At 52.9% G+C, this 16,494-nt stretch overlaps 1 protein-coding gene across 1 annotated transcript; it reads left to right on the top strand.

Annotated features, from left to right (window-relative positions):
* Positions 1 to 11,052: 11,052 nt before the first annotated feature.
* STAR (steroidogenic acute regulatory protein) lies at positions 11,053 to 16,459 on the top strand. Its single transcript, XM_040970606.1, has 7 exons — positions 11,053 to 11,116; positions 13,994 to 14,107; positions 14,327 to 14,454; positions 14,924 to 15,082; positions 15,216 to 15,400; positions 15,838 to 15,931; positions 16,331 to 16,459. Exons 1-7 carry the CDS (start codon positions 11,053 to 11,055, stop codon positions 16,427 to 16,429), a joined length of 843 nt encoding a protein of 280 aa, XP_040826540.1. The 3' UTR covers positions 16,430 to 16,459.
* Positions 16,460 to 16,494: the final 35 nt, after the last annotated feature.

The raw sequence follows: 16,494 nt of genomic DNA, 5'->3' as shown, positions 1-16,494 counted from the left end.
TTATTAAAAAATGATTTAAGAAAAAACTTATTTGAAATCATTACAGACACAGAGACAGATCACCATTTACTGGCTCACTCCCCAAATGCTGCAGCATCTTGAGTTGGACCAGTACAAAGCCAGGAGCCAGGAACTCTGAGCTTCTCTGTGGGCACCAGAGCCCAGGCATTTAGCCATCCTCTGCTGCTTTGCCAGCTGGATGGGAAGTGAAGCAACCAGGACCAAAACTATCACCCACAGGAGATGCCAATTCTGCAGGCAGCAGCTTTACCTGTTATACCATGGTCTTTATTATTATTTTTTAAGATTTATTTATTTATTTATTTATTTATTTATTGGAAAGTCAGATATACAGAGAGGAGGAGAGACAAGGAGGAAGATCTTCCGTCCGGTGATTCATTCCCCAAGTGAGCACAATGGCCAATGCTTTGCCGACCCAAAGCCAGGATCCAGGAACTTCTTCCAGGTCTCCCACACGGATGCAGGGTCCCAAAGCTTTGGGCTGTCCTCGACTGCTTTCCCAGGCCACAGGCAAGGGAGCTGGATGGGAAGTGGAGCTGCCAGGATTAGAACCGGTGGCCATATGGGATCCTGGCGTGTTGAAGGTGAGGACTTTAGCCACTAGGCCACTACGCCGCCAGGGGACCCTATACCATGGTTTGTTTGGTTTTTTTTTAAATTAAGTAGGGGTCATTTCTCTCTTGGAATTCTCTTGTCTGTCTGTCTGTCTCTCTTTAAAGATTTATTTGTACTGCAAAGTCAGATACACAGAAACGAGGAGAGACAGAGAGGAAGATCTTTCGTCGATTGATTCACTCCCCAAACGGCTGCAACGGCTGGAGCTGAGCCGATCTGAAGCCAGAAGCCAGGAGTCTCTTTCAGGTCTCCCACATGCAGGTGCAGGGTCCCAAGGCTTTGGGCCGTCCTCAACTGCTTTCCCAGACCACAGGCAGGGAGCTGGATGAGAAACGTGGCTGCCAGGATTAGAACTGGCCCTCATATGGAATCCTGCCACATGTGACACAAGGACTTTAGCCACTAGGCCACCATGTTGGGCCCTCTCTCTCTCTCTCTCTCTCTCTCAAATACATCTGGGTTTGCACATGGGGGGAAATTTTTTTTTCTGGCCCAGTTTAATGGCTCCTTGGCTAAATTCTCACCTTGCAAGCACCAGGATTCCATGTGGACATGCTGGTTCATTTATAGCTGTTCCACTTCCCATCCGGCTCCTTGCCTGTGGCCTGGGAATTCAACAGAGGATGGCTCACAACTTTCGAACCCTGTACCTGTATGGGAGACCTGGAAGAAGCTCCCGGCTCCTGGTTTTGCATCAGCTTAGCTCTGGCCATTGCGGTCACTGGTGGAGTGAACCAGCAGATCGGAAATCTGTCTCTTCGTAAGCCTGATCTGCCTTTCCCATAAATAAATACATCGTTAAATAAATAAATAAATAAATAAATAAATAAATAAATTTTCCATCCCGTCCCTCTCCTGGAGAAAGCAGAAAATGGAGCACAACCCCCCAACCCACCCCACCTGCCGCCACTGCCTGTCAGTCCCAAGCTCCCCGCCCCCACAAGCCCATCCCCCCAGCCTGGCAAACCCACAGCTTCAGGCAGGGCCATCTGTAAGGAGTGATTCTAACGCCCATCTTGGGCCCTGCGCCATTTCCTCCTCCTCATAGCTGATGAAATTCGCGCTGGACCATCCGTCCACCTTACTTGATAATCCCACTCCCCAATCTCTGGTGCCTCCCTTCCACCCACCTACCTGTGACTCATATAATCTCAGTCCCTGGGGCCAGAGCACACAGCCCACACAGCCCTCCCTTCTCCTCCCCCTCCCCCTTCCTCCCTTCTTACCTGGCTCTTCCCCACCCCCTCCATCTTGTCTCTTCCCCTGCCCTGGCAACCCCCATCCTGCCACCATGGCAGGAGATGTGTCCCTTCCAGTTTTCTCCCCCTCTAGTCTTGCTGCCGTTCCTACCCTGCTGGAATAAAGGACCTACTAAGCACCTTTGCCGCGTCTGAGATTTTGGCTTGTGGTAAACACCGTGAATAGAGGACTTGGCTGCGAGAATTACACATTAAAATAACATAAGTTATGTTGCACATAATAATGTAAGAACTGGACCCGGCACAGTGGCCGTGCTTCTAAAGTTCTCGCCTTGAACACGCCGGGAACCCATATGGGCGCCACTTCTAATCCCGGCAGCTCCACCACTTCCCATCCAGCTCCCTGCTTGTGGCCTGGGAAAGCAGTTGAGGACGGCCCAAAGCCTTGGGATCCTGCACCCACATGGGAGACCTGGAGGAAGTTTCTGGCTCCTGGCTTTGGTTCAGCACAGCACCTGCTGTTGCAGTCATCTGGGAGTGAATCATGGGACAGAAGATCTTCCTTTCTGTATATCTGACTTTGCAAAACTAACTAAATAAATAAATAGATAAATGTTAACAACAACAACAAAAAGAACTGTAAGAACTATAAGTGCGTTTTAATACCTAACATCATCTGAAAATCAAGAGGAAGACCATGGACTTCCTTCCTCACATCCTGCCTTCCTGGGGCTGCTTTGCCCCGTCCTCCTGTCTGCTCCCATGTCCTGCCCTTTTGGCTTGCCCACAGTCCCTCTTACCATGGTCAGAGAGCAAACCGCCTCTGGTGCTGTTGCCTGGGAAACAAGACATGTGCCACAGCAGGGCGCAGTGCTGGCCAGCTTGCAAGTCCAGGAAGCCAACTGACTCTCTGGTATCTCTCTCTAGGTCCTAGGTGGGGTTTTTGGTTTGTTTGTTTGTTTTAAGGTATATTTATTTTTATTGGAAAGTCGGACTGAGAGAGAGGAGAGACAGAAAAATCTTCCTTTGGCCAATTTATTCCCTAAGTGGCCGCGACCGAGCTGAGCTGATCAGGAGCCAAGAGCTTCTTCCAGGTCTCCCACATGGATGCAAACTCCCTAGGCTTTGGGCTGTCCTCTGCTGCTTTCTCAGGCCACAAGCAGAATGCTGGAAGGGAAGTGGGGTTGCCAGGATACGAACCAGCACCCCTATGGGATTCTGGCACATGCAAAATGAGGACTAGTCTACCACACTGGGCCCATTTGTTGGTTTTATTTTTTTTTTCCTCTGGTCAAATTTATTGAGGTGCAATTTACATGCAGTTGGAATTTGGTTGATCAGAGTTTGGGGTGTTGGGCCCAGCACGGTGGCCTAGGGGCTAAAGTCCTTGCATTGAACACACCTGGGATCGCATATGGGCACTGGTTCTAGTCCCAGCAGCCCACTTCCCATCCAGCTCCCTGCCGGTCGCCTGGGAAAGCAGTGGAGAATGACTCAAAGCCTTGGGACCCTGCACCCACATGGGAGACCCAGAAGAGGATTCTGGTTCCTGGCTTCGGATTGACTCAACTCCATCTGTTGCAGTCACTTGGGGAGTGAATCATTGTATGGAAGGTCTTCTTCTCTGTCTCTCCTCCTCTCTGTGTATCTGCCTTCCCAATAAAAATAAATAAATCTTGCACCTGGTGCAATAGTGTAGCAGTTAAGGTCCTCGCCTTGTACGTGCCAGGATCCCATGTGGGTTCAGGTTTTAATCCCTGCTACCCTGCTTCCCATCCAGCTCCCTGCCTGTAGACTGGGAATGTAGCCAAGGACGGCCCAAAGCCTTGGGACCCTGCACCCGCGTGGGAGACCTGGAAGAAGCTTCTGGCTCCTGGCTTCAGATTGGCACAGCACTGGCCATTGCGGCCACTTGGGGAGTGAATCATCGGATGGAAGATCTTCCTCTCTGTCTCTCCTCTCTATATATCCGCCTTTCCAATAAAAAGGAAAAAATCTTAAAAGTGCATAAATAAATAAAATCTTTAAAGAGAGTGAGTTCAGGGTTTTTCCACCAGCTTGCTACCCAGGTGCCCTCAGCAGCTGGGATGAGCCATCTGCTGCTGCTTTCCCAGGCATGTTGGCAGGGAACTGGATTGGGAGTGGAGCAGCTGGGATTCTCTCTGTGCTTCTGTGGGGAGCTGGCATTGCAGGTGGTGCTTAGTCCCTGTGCCCTATTCCAGCCCTTAGAGGAACCCCATGACCCCAACCCTTTGTAATCCCTTCCTTTCCCAGTCCTTTGAATGCAAGCTCTGTTTCCTACCTGGAAATGCTCTTAAAATGGGCATTTGGACCGCAAAGAACACCCACATTGTGAAGTTCATCTCCCTTACCCTGTTTGCTCTGCTGGTTTAGGCTATGACAGAAGACGCAGTTATGATCCCTGGGCAAGGACATCTGAGAGTCTGCGTGAGTCAGAGGAAGGGGAGAGAATGGGATGGCCAGCTCAGCCATGGAGGAAGTCGTGTGCTGCCCTGCCGTCTGAAGTGGGACTGCTGCATGCCAGCAGCCACATGACAGGCGAGGTGACATCAGTGCCTGTGGTTCTGAGGCCACACCCGGGGTCACGAGCATAGATAGGCCTTGCTGCCAGCTCTGTGTCCCAGGTCACCGGATTTGCACAATTCACTCAGCTTCCATAGCCTCGAGTTCCCCCCCCATAACACCTGTGTTGATAATAACAGTGCCAGTTCCTTGGATTTTTGTGAGCAGTAAATGAATGAAGATACATGCGAGGTGGGTAGCAGCTGGCACCTGGCATGGAGGACTTGCTTGGTAATACCCACTCCCCAGGGTATTCCAGGCTTCGGAGTTCCAACCTCCATGAGCTAAGAAGAATGACCCCTGGAATTGTTGAGGACCTTCTCAGATCAAGGAGCCAGGACCGAGACTGCTAAAAGGCCCTGGGAGTGGGGGTGATGCCGCACCCCTCGTTAGCCCCTCTAAGGGCCTTGTGTCACTGGTTTGCTTCACTTTTACAGCCTTCCTACAATGGTTTTGTTCTTTTCTTCATATATTTGAAAGGCAGGGTTCCTGGGAGAGGGGGAGGGAGAGAGAGAGAGAGAGAGAGAGCTCTTCCATCCACTAGTTCACTCCCCACAATGGCTAAAGCAGCCAGAGTCAGCTGAGCCAGGCTTGAGCCAGGAGCCAGGGCCTTTACCCAGGTCTCCAAGGCACGTGGCAGGAGCCCCTGGGTACTGTCCATCCTCTGCCGTCTTCCCAAACACATTGGCAGGAAGCTGGATGGGAATTGAAGCAGCCAGGATGAGAACCAGTGCCCATGTGGACGCTGACATTCCAGGCAGCAGCTTAACTCACTGCAACACAATGTTAGCCCCGGCCCTGTTGTCTTAGTGCAAATGCTCTTCACGGGTCAGGATGCACTATCAGGTTCAGGCTGGCCACCCTTAACAGATGGGCAAAACCAACGAACCACACAAAGCAAAACCAAACCAGTATGTGCTGAGGCCCAGCAGAGAGCCGGGCTCCAAAGCTTCCTCATCAGGCATGTTTCCAGCACAGTGCAAAGGTCTGGACACTCAGAGCTGAATCTTGTGGAAAGTTTCTATACACCTTAAGTGTCCTATGGAAAGATACTTTGTGACCTGTGAATTTACTGCCAACAGAGATTCAAACAAGGAGCCAAGACTTAACAATCTTTATCATCAGAGCCCAAAGAGAAAACACTGAGTTTGGGGCTGGTTCTATGGCATAGTGTGTTAAGAAGCAGGTATCCCTGCCATAGGATCCAGCTGTCCCACTCCTAGAAATTTACCCAAAAGAAATTCAAACTACATATGAGAAGGGGATCTGTAATCCTATATCTACAGCAGCACAATCTACAATAGCAAAGACATGGAAACAACCCAGATGCCCATCCAAAGAGGAATGGCTAAAGAAACTATGGTACATCTACTCCATGGAATATTATCCAGTCATGAAAAAGAATGAAATTATACAATTTGCAACTAGACGGTCTCCACTAGAGACCATTATGCTCAGTGAAATAAGCCAATCACAGAAAGGGAAATACCATATGTTCTCTCTCATATAAGGAATCGTTATGTAAGTTGGAACGTATAGTGATGGAGCAACGGAGACTACCATATCCAGATGTGAAGGCACAATGCGACCTGCATCTCTGCTTCCAAACAAAAGATGGGCTGCAGTGAAAGTGTTGGATCTGTCTAGACAATGGGATGCTGGACTGTCTGACGCTGTCTGTGCCAGCAATGTCGGGGCACACTTAAATAGCACACTGATGGAATGGTAACTCCTTATGAAGAGTTGTGACATTATGGGAAAAATCAAGGGGGCGGGAATTGGGGAGCGGGAAATCCAAGACTATACAAAATTGTACAATAAATTTCAAAAATAAAAAATAAAGAACAAAAAATAAACAAACAAAAAGAAGCAGGTATCCCATATGAGAAAGCAGGTTCAAATCCTGGCTGCTCCACTTCTGATCCAGCATCTTGCTAATGCTCATGAGAAGGCAGCAAAGAGTGGCCCAAGTCCCTGGGCTCCTGTAACCAAATGGGAGACCAGACGAAGCCCTCAACTCCTGCCTTCAACCTGGCCCAATTCTGGCTGCCGTGGCAATGGGAGCAGTGACCTCGCAGACGAAAGGTCTCCCTTCTCTCCCTCTTTCTATCACCCGCTTTTCAAGTTAACTAATTGATTTTTTTTTAAGATTTATTTTTAGGGCCCGGCGCGGTGGCGCAAGTGATTAAAGGTCCTCGCCTTGCATGCCCGGGATCCCATATGGGCGCCGGTTCTAATCCCGGCAGCCCCGCTTCCCTTCCAGCTCCCTGCCTGTGGCCTGGGAAAGCAGTTGAGGATGGCCCAAAGCTTTGGGAACCTGCACCCGCGTGGGAGACCCGGAAGAGGCTCCTGGCATCGGATGGGCGAAGTATCGACCGTTGCGCTCACTTGGGGAGTGAAGATCTTCCTCTCTGTCTCTCCTCTCTGTATATCTGCCTTTCCAATAAAAAAAAAATAATAAAAATAAAAATAAAAATAAAATAATAAAAATAAAGATTTATTTATTTTTTTTTTATTGGAAAGGCAGATATACAGAGAGGAGAGACAGAGAGGAAGATCTTCCGTCCCATGATTCACTCCCCAAGTGAGCGCAACGGCCGATGCTATGCCGATCCAAAGCCAGGAGCCTCTTCTGGGTCTCCCACGCGGGTGCAGGGTCCCAAAGCTTTGGGCCGTCCTCAACTGCTCTCCCAGGCCACAGGCAGGGAGCTGGAAGGGAAGCGGGGCTGCTGGGATAGAACCGGCACCCATATGGGATCCCAGGCGTGCAAGGTGAGGACCTTAACCACTTGCACCACTGCGCCGGGCCCAACTAATTGATTTTTAAGTGATTTATTTTGGCACCAAAATCGACAGAAATCCATGCATAGTTAGTTCAGTACAGGAATTCTCATTAACTTTTGGAAAACTTGGGCTATTTGTTGCTGTTGTTGCACCAAAAGAAAATTGATCTCACAGGGGCCCAGTACAATAGCTCAATAGCTAAGTCCTTACCTTGCAAGCATGAGGATCCTACAAAGGTGCCGGTTCATGTTCTGACTGCTCCCTGCTTGTGGCCTGGGAAAGCAATAGAGGACGGCCCAAAGCCTTGGGACCCTGCACCCGCGTGGGAAGAAGCTTCTGGCTCCTGGCTCTGGGCTTTAGATCGGTTCAGCATTAGTCGTTGTGGCCCTTTATGGGGAGTGAGCCAGTGGATGGAAGATCTTTCTCTTTGCCTCTCTGTAAATCTGACTTCCCCCCCCCCAAAAAAAAGTAAATAAATCTTTTTAAAAAAATACATTCAACTTGTTATGGCCCTTTAGAAGCAGCCCCTATGCTTAGCTCATGTCAGCCTTCTAGCCATCCTAAAGACTCATAGATTAAAAGTCCCCTTGGACCCTCGGAAAAGGAAGGCATGGCACCACAGCTGAGGGTCCATTTGAAGAGCAAAGCTGTGCTTTTCCCTCCGCCCAGCAGGGCAGGAAGCTTGAGCGGCAGATGTACTGGATCCCATAGCATTCCTAACTCCCTACTCGGGCACCTACCTCTGTCTGCAGCCTTCACACTCCACACACCCTGCAAACACTCCCCGTGCCCCCAGCCACACTCCAGTCCGCACAGACGGCCAGCTCTCAACCCTCGCGGACTTTCTTTACGCTGGTGGCCGCCTGTGCCAGTAGCAGTACACGCATCCATCCTCTCTCCAGCGTCTACCATAAGCCTAGCTGGCTCCCCTATCCTTGTTTCCCAGACCCAGCTGCCAATGGCACCTCCTCCCGGAAGCCTCCCTCCCTGCACGCAGTGAGATATTTTACCTGCCCTACTGACAGCTGCTCCTGCAGGGGTACCTAGTGCAGGTCACGTGAGCACCACTACATAGCTCACGACCAGGACAGAGCTGCTGAACGAGACCCCTTCTTTCCTCTCAAATCTTTGGCTGTCCCCACCCCCATCTGCTCTTCTTACCGGGAACCTCTGGTCTCATCCCAAAGGGCCTGAGGTTTGTGGCCCAGTGGGTTAAGCTGTAGCTTGCAACACCTGCCTGCACTATGGGAGTGCAAGAGTTAACGGGCAGCCCAAAAAGGATGAAGAGGAAAAAGGCCTTGGCCTGAGGGAGGTCACTGGGCATGGGCACAGCCCCCCCACACCCGCCCCAGAGTCAATGGCAGCTGCTGACATCAACAGCCGCGTTAGGCGGGTGGAGCACCACCCCCCTTCTGAAAATGGCTGCAATCCAGAGGCTGGCAACAGCAGGACCTTGAAAGTTATCTGCATGGTTCACAGCATCTTTCCACCCCCTCCCAAGAGAAGGCTCACAGGGCACACGTGTGCATCTCGGAGCACGTGGACCCCACGGGTGGCCCTGGGCAGCTGGCACAGTCCTGGCGCCCAGCACGTTGATCCTGTGCATGGGGCCTGAGCACAGGGGACTGACCACAAGCACTAAAAGGCCTTCCCCTCATTGTCTTCCCAGAGCTCAATACAGTGCCCACACACAGCTTTTCCAACTCAAAATGTCGTCCACCTTGCCAGCCACCTAGAACTCCAGCATCCTGTACTGGTACTGGTTCATATCCCAGTTGCTCCACTTCTGACCCAGCTCCCTGCTGATGGTCTGGCAAAAGCAGCAGAAGATGGCCCAAGTGCTTAGGAGACCTGGATGAAGCTCCTGGCTCCTGGCTTCAGCTTGGTCCAGTCCTGGCTGCTGCTGCCATTTGGGGACTAAACTGGCAGATGGAAACTGTCTCTGTCTCCCGAATAAATTAATAAAGAATAATAAATCTTTAAAAAGAATCCCTGAAGCCAGAGTATCGAGTGAGGCCCCGAGGCAAGAGAACAAGTCATTCTTGCAGCTTGGGGTGTCCAAGGAGGAGGAGGAGGAGGGACTGTGGCCAGGACAGGACAGGGGTGCCTCCACGCAGCTGCTGCTCCCAGGACCCCTCTCCTGCTCTGTGCCCCCGGCTCTGAGTAGACCCTGCTCCTTCCTGTTAGGAGGGGCTGCTGTGCTCACCTGACCCAGGGTCTTAGGCCTTCCCCCTGCCCATGAGCCATGGCGACGGGTCATGGAAGGCTGGGGCGTGGGCAGGAGCCTTATACCCCCTGTCCCCCACGCTTCTCTCCAGGGGAACCCAGCTTCAGAACAGCCTCAAGGACACCTTGAGAGGGAAGGATGTGTTCAGATCCCAGCGTTCACCTCCCACACCGTGTTGGGACAGCAGAGCTGACTTAGCCTCACCTGGACCTCACTGAGCTCCCGGAAGTGTCCAAACACCTTCCTGTCTCCCCGTCTTCCTGCACCTGCCAAGTCCCATGACGCAGCACCAGCTCTGATAGAGGCCGTTTCTATGAGCGGATGAGCAAACCCACGAGCAGCTGAACATGCTCAGGCAGCAATGGGGTGCAGGAGGAACCCCAGAACATGTCCTGAAGGCCAGAGATCTGTGTTAATGTCCTGCCACTGAGCAGCTGTCAGTCCTTGAAGAGTCATTTACGTTCTGGGGACTCTTGGGGTTCCTCAGTCTGTGATAGCAGAGGCCAAGCGGCTTCTCACAGTGTGGGATCACTGAGCTCATGCCTGCCACTTGCCTGCACCACAGACACCTGGAGACTTTGGTTTTTTTAAAGCTTTATTTATGGGCCTGGTGTGGTGGCCTAGTGGCTAAAGTCCTTGCCTTGCATGTGCGAAGATCCTATGTGGATGCCAGTTCATATCTCAGCTGCTCCACTTCCTTCCAGCTCCCTGCTTGTGGCCTGGGAAAGCAGTTGAGGATGGCCCAAGCCTTGGGACCCTGCACCTGTGTGGGAGACCTGGAAGAGGCTCATGATTCCTGATTCAGATCCGCTCAGCTCCGGCTGTTGTGACCACTTGGGGAGTGAACCAGTGGATGAAGATCTCTGTCTCCCCTCTGTAAATCTGACTTTCCAATAAAAATAAATAATGTATTTGAAAGGCAGAGTTACAGAGAGCAGGTAGGGAGACAGATCTTTCAACCGCTGGTTCACTACCCAAATAGCTCTGCAAAGGCCAAGCCAGACGTGGGCCAGGCCGAAGCCAGGAGCCAGGAACTGCATCCAGGTCTCCCATGTAGGAGGCACTGGGTCATCTTCCACACTAGCAAGGAGCCAGGACTCAAACTGTGCTCACTTGGGATGCTGAGGCTGGGGGCAGAGGCTTAAGCCACAGTACCACAGCACGGCCAGGGACTTTTATTTTTGGGAGATGTAGGTTTCTGAGCCTCAATTCCAGACCTGTTAAAGCCAGGATGTCAGACTGCTGGAAGCCTTACGTGTGCATTGCTGCTGCCTGCGACCAGGCTTCTCTCCCCTCCATCTGCTTGGTCTGGCCTGGCTCCCTCCCCCTGCCCCCGCCCCAACTGAAAAGTGGCCAGAGCAGCCTCGTGTGGCAATCGCTCCATCCTTGACCCCTTCCTCTGCGTGGTGAGTGATGGTTTTGTTATCTCTCCCTGATGAAGCATAGCCTTCAGCGAGGGGCATTTAAGTTTCAGAGGGAGCGGCAGCCGGTGCCACAGCTGCAGGATCCAGAGGTGGGCCTGGAAGGGCTCAAAAGGGACGGAGCAGCCACCCTTGAGAGACAGCGAGAGAGCAGAGGTGGTGGCAGAGCAGGAGGCGGCACTGCCACATCTGGCGGCTGAGGATGCTGTTGGCGACGTTCAAGCTGTGTGCTGGGAGTTCCTACAGACACGTGCGCAACATGAAGGGTGAGCTCTTCCCCGTCCCGACCCCGACCCCAGGCTGCTGCAAGGCTTAGCAAGGGAGAGGGAAGGGGATCGGGATCAGGCCCCAGGGGCCCTGTCCAGGTGTGTGTCTACCTGGTGAACTTGGGCAACTGCCTTCCCCTCTGACTTCTGTGTGGCTATCTGGAGGTTCAGGCTGGCTCCTGCCACGATGCCTATGTCCCTGCCAGTCTCTGATTGCTCATTTCCCAAAGAGCGTGTACCTGGGGCACCAGGGAGGAGATTAGCCTTGACTCGGGACAGCGTTGGCAAGCTGGAGAGAAGAGTGGGAAACGGCACAGGAGCAAGGTAAAGAGAGAAGCCAGCATGGCGAGGGAGTCGGCTTGCTTGCTTGTTTCCCTTAAATTTACTGATTGCTTGGAAAGGTAATTATAAGGCCTGATACAATGGCTCGATGGTTAAGTCTTCACCTTGAAAGCGATCCCATATGGGTGCTGGTTCATGTCCCAGCTGCTCCAATTCCAACCCAGCTCTCTGCTTATGGATTGGGAAAGCGACAGAGGATGGCCCAAAGCTTTGGGATCTGGCACCCATATGCGAGACCCAGAAGAAGCTCCTAGCTTTGGACCTGTTTAGGTCCAGCCATTGTAGCCATTTGAGAAGTGAACCAGCAGATGGAAGCTCACTCTTTAAAAAAAAAAAAAAAAACAGGTTTATTTATTTTTATTGGAAAGACAGATTTTACAGAGAAAAGGAGATACAGAAAGATCTGCTGGTTCACTCTCCAAGCAATCACAGCTGAGCCGATCTGAAGCCAAGAGCCAGGAGCTTATTCTGGATACGGTACAGGGTCCTAAGATTTTGGGTCATCCTCTACTGCTCTCCCAGGTCACAAGCAGGGAGCTGGATAAGAAGTGGAGCAGGTGGGACATGAACCAGCGCCCATTTGGAATTTCAGCACTTGCTAAAAGAGAAAAAGCAAGGGTTAATGCTTTTGTTGCTTCTATATGTTGCTTGGCAAGATAAGAAACAAGAGGAAGGCTGTGACAGGCCCGGGCTGCGGGAAGGGGGTCTGGGTTTCTGTTTCCTAACAAGCAAGTTCCTTATCCTGAGAAACGAGCCCAGAAAGTCCTGGGTTGGCGTCAGAGTAAGGCCATAAAACTTAAGACCTGTCACAAAAATATGCTAAGCTTGTAGTGTGTGCCTATAAGATGCCTGTATTCCCGGAGTTCGGGGCTTCTCTCCCCTGTAGGGTAGGGGCCCGTTCGCGAACATCAATAAAGTCTTCTTGCTACTTGCAGCCTCTGACCTGGTTCTTGGGTACTGGGGGGCTACTCCTGGGGTCCGTGACCGTTGGGCCCCCCAGGGTTTAACATTGCAAAGTGAGGAGTTAGACACTGAGTCATCGTACCGGGTCCAGATCTTTCTATCTCTGTATTAGATTATTTCTATCTCTCTATTAGATTATCTCTGTAAATCTAATCTGCCTTTGCAATAAAATTTAGAAGAAATTTTTTTAAAGGGGACAGTTGTAGAGGGAGGAGGAGAGAGAGAGAGTCAGAAAGAGACTAATTTCCCAACTTCCATCTGCTGGTCCACTCCCTAAACAGCTGCACTGACCAGGGCTGGACCAAGCAGGAGCCTTGAGCTCCTTCTGGGTCTCCCATGTGGGGGGCAGGTGCCTTAAGAACTTGGACCATTTTCTGCTGCTTTCCCGGATACATTAGTTGGAATTAGCATCAGAGATGGAGCAGCTGAGACTTGACCTGGAGCCCCTACAGAATGCCTGAATCTCAGACAGCGGTTTCACTTGGGCTGATTCACACAGCTGGCCACAGGAGAGGCAGGAAGGGGTGTGCACTGAGCCTCCGGGCACACACCGTGGTAGATGATAGAGATACCGCTGAAGACTGCACACCCTGCCAGGACAGGGCCCTCCCAGGTGCACTGGGCTGACCTAGCTGCTACTGAGCCACAAGCCACGCCTTCAAGACCTGTGGCAAGCAGCCGGTTGTTCCTCGCTAAGAAACTGCCGGCCCCTCTGAGCTCAGAATCCAGCGGCTTTACCGGCACGAAGGACCTGTGCAAAGGGTCGGGCTGCAGACCTTAGGGGATGGGGTTTGCCTTCTTTCTTTTTTATTTCTTAAAAAGATTTATTTGTTGGAAAGGTAGAGTTAGAGACAGACAGATAGACAGGGACCGACAGAGAGAAACATACTTCTGTCCCCAGATGGTCCCAACCGCTGGGGCTGGGCCAGGAGAAGCCAGGAGCCTTGAAGTCCATCAGGATCTCTCACGTAGGTAGCAGGGCCCTGGCACCTGGGCCATCTTCCCCTGCTCTGCACCCATATGGGATGTCAGCCCCACCTTTCTTTCGGAAGGTCTATTTGAAAGGCAGAGTGACATACAGAGACGTTTTCCCCCTCATTCAGAATGGCCTCAAACATCCGGACCAGAGCCAGGAGTCTGGATGTCCTTTTGGGCTCCCATGTTTGTGTATGGCTATCTCGAAATCTTGAGCCATCCTCGGCTCCTTCCCTGGCGCGTTAGTAGGGAACAGCCATGCCTTGAATGGCTGATATGCGATGCCAGAGTGGCTCTACCCACTGCCCAAGCACACCGGCCCTCCAGGAGGGCTTGCCTCTACTCTGCTTCTGCAGTGAGCTTTCTGGCCCTGAAACACCCACCAGCAGGGGCAGATGCAGACTCTGTCCTCCAGGCAGGGTCAATTCCCGATTACCCCAGCCAGAAGGTACTGTGCTGGTAACCCGGGGAAGAGTTACCAGGGCTGGGAAGTGAATGCCTTACTTTCTCCAGTCCCTAGCAGGAATTTCTGTACCTGAGCAAACTGTGTCCTGCAGGCCAGTTCCCTATCTCTGAACTTTCCTTCCATCTGGACAGGACTGAGGCAGCAGGCGGTGCTGGCCATCAGCCAAGAGCTGAACCGCAGGGCCCTGGGGGGCCCGACCCCCAGTGCGTGGATTAACCAGGTTCGCCGTCGGAGCTCTCTACTTGGTGAGTGTGTGGGGGCCAGCCGATGTGGGGTGGGTGTGAAAGCTCAGGCCCCCGCTTCCTGCCCTTTCTCGCTTTGCCAGAGTCCCACCCTGCTACCGACCTGCGGGCCCATGCATGCCCTGGGAGGAAAAGGCAGGCTGCACCATCGCAGGGGTGGACGCTGGCGGGAGACCCATGGGCCAGGGAGAACACGCGCTCTCTCCTGGGTTGTACATCCAGGTTCGCGGCTGGAAGAGACCCTGTACAGTGACCAGGAGCTGGCCTACATCAAACAGGGAGAGGAGGCCATGCAGAAAGCCCTGGGCATCCTCAGTAGCCAGGACGGCTGGAAGGAGGAGAACCAGCAGGTAAGAGTATGCATGCTCAATGTTGCCTGTCCTCAGGTGTTCCTGTGTGGGGTCAGTGTTCCTGGAAATTCCTTCCTTATTTGGGCATTGTAAGAAGCATTATTCCTGGAACTGGTGCCATGGCACATCAAGCTAAACCTCTGATGACAGCACCACTCCTGATCCAACCCCTGCTAATACCCTGGGAAAGCAGCAGATGGTCCAAGTGCTTGGGACTCTACTTATGTGGGAAACCCAGACAAAGCCCCCGGTTCCAGGTTTTAGCCTGGCCCAGCCCCACCGTTCACCCAGGGAACAAGAGGCCTGGAGCGGCAGGTCCCTCTTGCATCTTAGCAGTGCAGCCGCCTTACCTGGCTCCCGGCAGGGCAGGCTTCCCTGCACTTGGCTAGATGTTCTCTTGTTCCCTTCCCTCTTGCCTCGTCCTGCCTCTGAGATTTTATCTAGGAATGCTGCTGTTGTCCTTCGACAGGCAAACGGGGACAAAGTGCTGAGCAAAGTGGTGCCGGAGGTGGGCAAGGTGTTCCGACTGGAAGTGGTGTTGGATCAGCCCATGGACAGGCTGTACGAAGAGCTGGTGGAGCGCATGGAGGCCATGGGGGAGTGGAACCCCACTGTTAAGGAAGTGAAGGTGAGGAGCAAGGTCAGGGTGTGTGTGAGGGGAGGGGGGACAGGAGAACCTGACCCTCATCATCACTCCACAGCCACCTACGGGTGGGGCTCGGCCCTAGCGCTGCTGAATGCTTCCCGTGATGCTTGGCCAGGTCCTGCAGAAGATTGGGAGAGACACGGTCATCACCCATGAGCTGGCTGCGGAGGCAGCAGGAAACCTCGTGGGTCCCCGGGACTTCGTGAGCGTGCGCTGTACCAAGCGCCGGGGCTCCACCTGCGTGTTGGCTGGTATGGCCACCCACTTCGGGGAGATGCCGGAGCAGAAAGGTGTCATCAGGTAAGGCTGGTGGCAGAGGCCCAACACCTTCTTCTTGGCTACCAGAGTCCCACTGTTCCAAAGCCAGAGAGCCTGCCAGATGAGATAGTCCAGTCCCTTCCCAGAAAGCCTTCGATACCTCCTGAGGCAAGCCTCAAGGGCTGAGGTTCAGTCCCCAGGTGTGGGAGCAGTATAATTGAGTGACCCAAGCAAACCAGCCCCAGCATGGATCTACCCCTCCAACCCAGTGACCCCGGGCTCCAGGTTGCACAAGTGCTTGGGACTCAAGTGACATTTGTCTTGAGCTGGTCCAGTGACAATCTTAAAATACTGCCCTCAGGAAAGGGTGCGTCCCCCATGCAGTTTAGGGAACAAAGTACTTGGAGGATGTGGCTGGTGGAAGTTACCAGTGAGAGTTCTCTGAACTGCCCCGACCATCCACTTTCTTCCTCCACCAGGGCTGAACACGGGCCCACCTGCATGGTGCTTCACCCGCTGGCTGGAAATCCCTTACAGACCAAACTCACCTGGCTGCTCAGTATCGACCTCAAGGTGAGAGGTGCAGGACGTGACCAAGGGGGGGGGGTGGGGAGCTCTTCTTCCCCTAGGCACAGGGGACAGGACCACAAGGGGTTGGGCAGGAAGGGAGCTGGCACAATGGCGTGCAATCCCAGCATCCCAGTGGCTGGCACCAGCTCCCTCTTAGTCCTTGAATCACCTTCAAGCCAGCCCTGTAGTTAACATTTCACAGAGACGGGACCTTGGTGTGAGAGGGGACATGGAGCTAGTTCAGGGTCGTGCAGTTGGGCAGACACAGCTGCAGTCTGTTGTGACACTTCGGGCTCTTGACCCCGGCCAACCCCATGGCTACACCTATTAACAAAGCTGGGTAGCTAAGCATGGAGGTCTCCCAGCCTCCATCCCGTGGCCAACTTCTATTCTCTGCTGCAGGGGTGGCTGCCGAAGACCATCATCAACCAGGTCCTGTCTCAGACGCAGGTGGACTTCGCCAACCACCTGCGCAAGCGTCTCGCGTCCAGCTCGGCCTGAGGCAGGGGTGGAAGGCCACCTGCCGCTCCCCGCCTTAGCGAAGCAGCCGGAGGCCCCTGCGGCCA

This window comes from Ochotona curzoniae, unplaced genomic scaffold (genome assembly GCF_017591425.1).
Source record: "Ochotona curzoniae isolate NIBS_2020 unplaced genomic scaffold, NIBS_Ocur_1.0 contig_1976, whole genome shotgun sequence".
Classification (NCBI taxonomy): domain Eukaryota; kingdom Metazoa; phylum Chordata; class Mammalia; order Lagomorpha; family Ochotonidae; genus Ochotona; species Ochotona curzoniae.
Note: the sequence above shows the minus strand (reverse complement) of the source record. Positions and strands in the feature narration are given on the sequence as shown.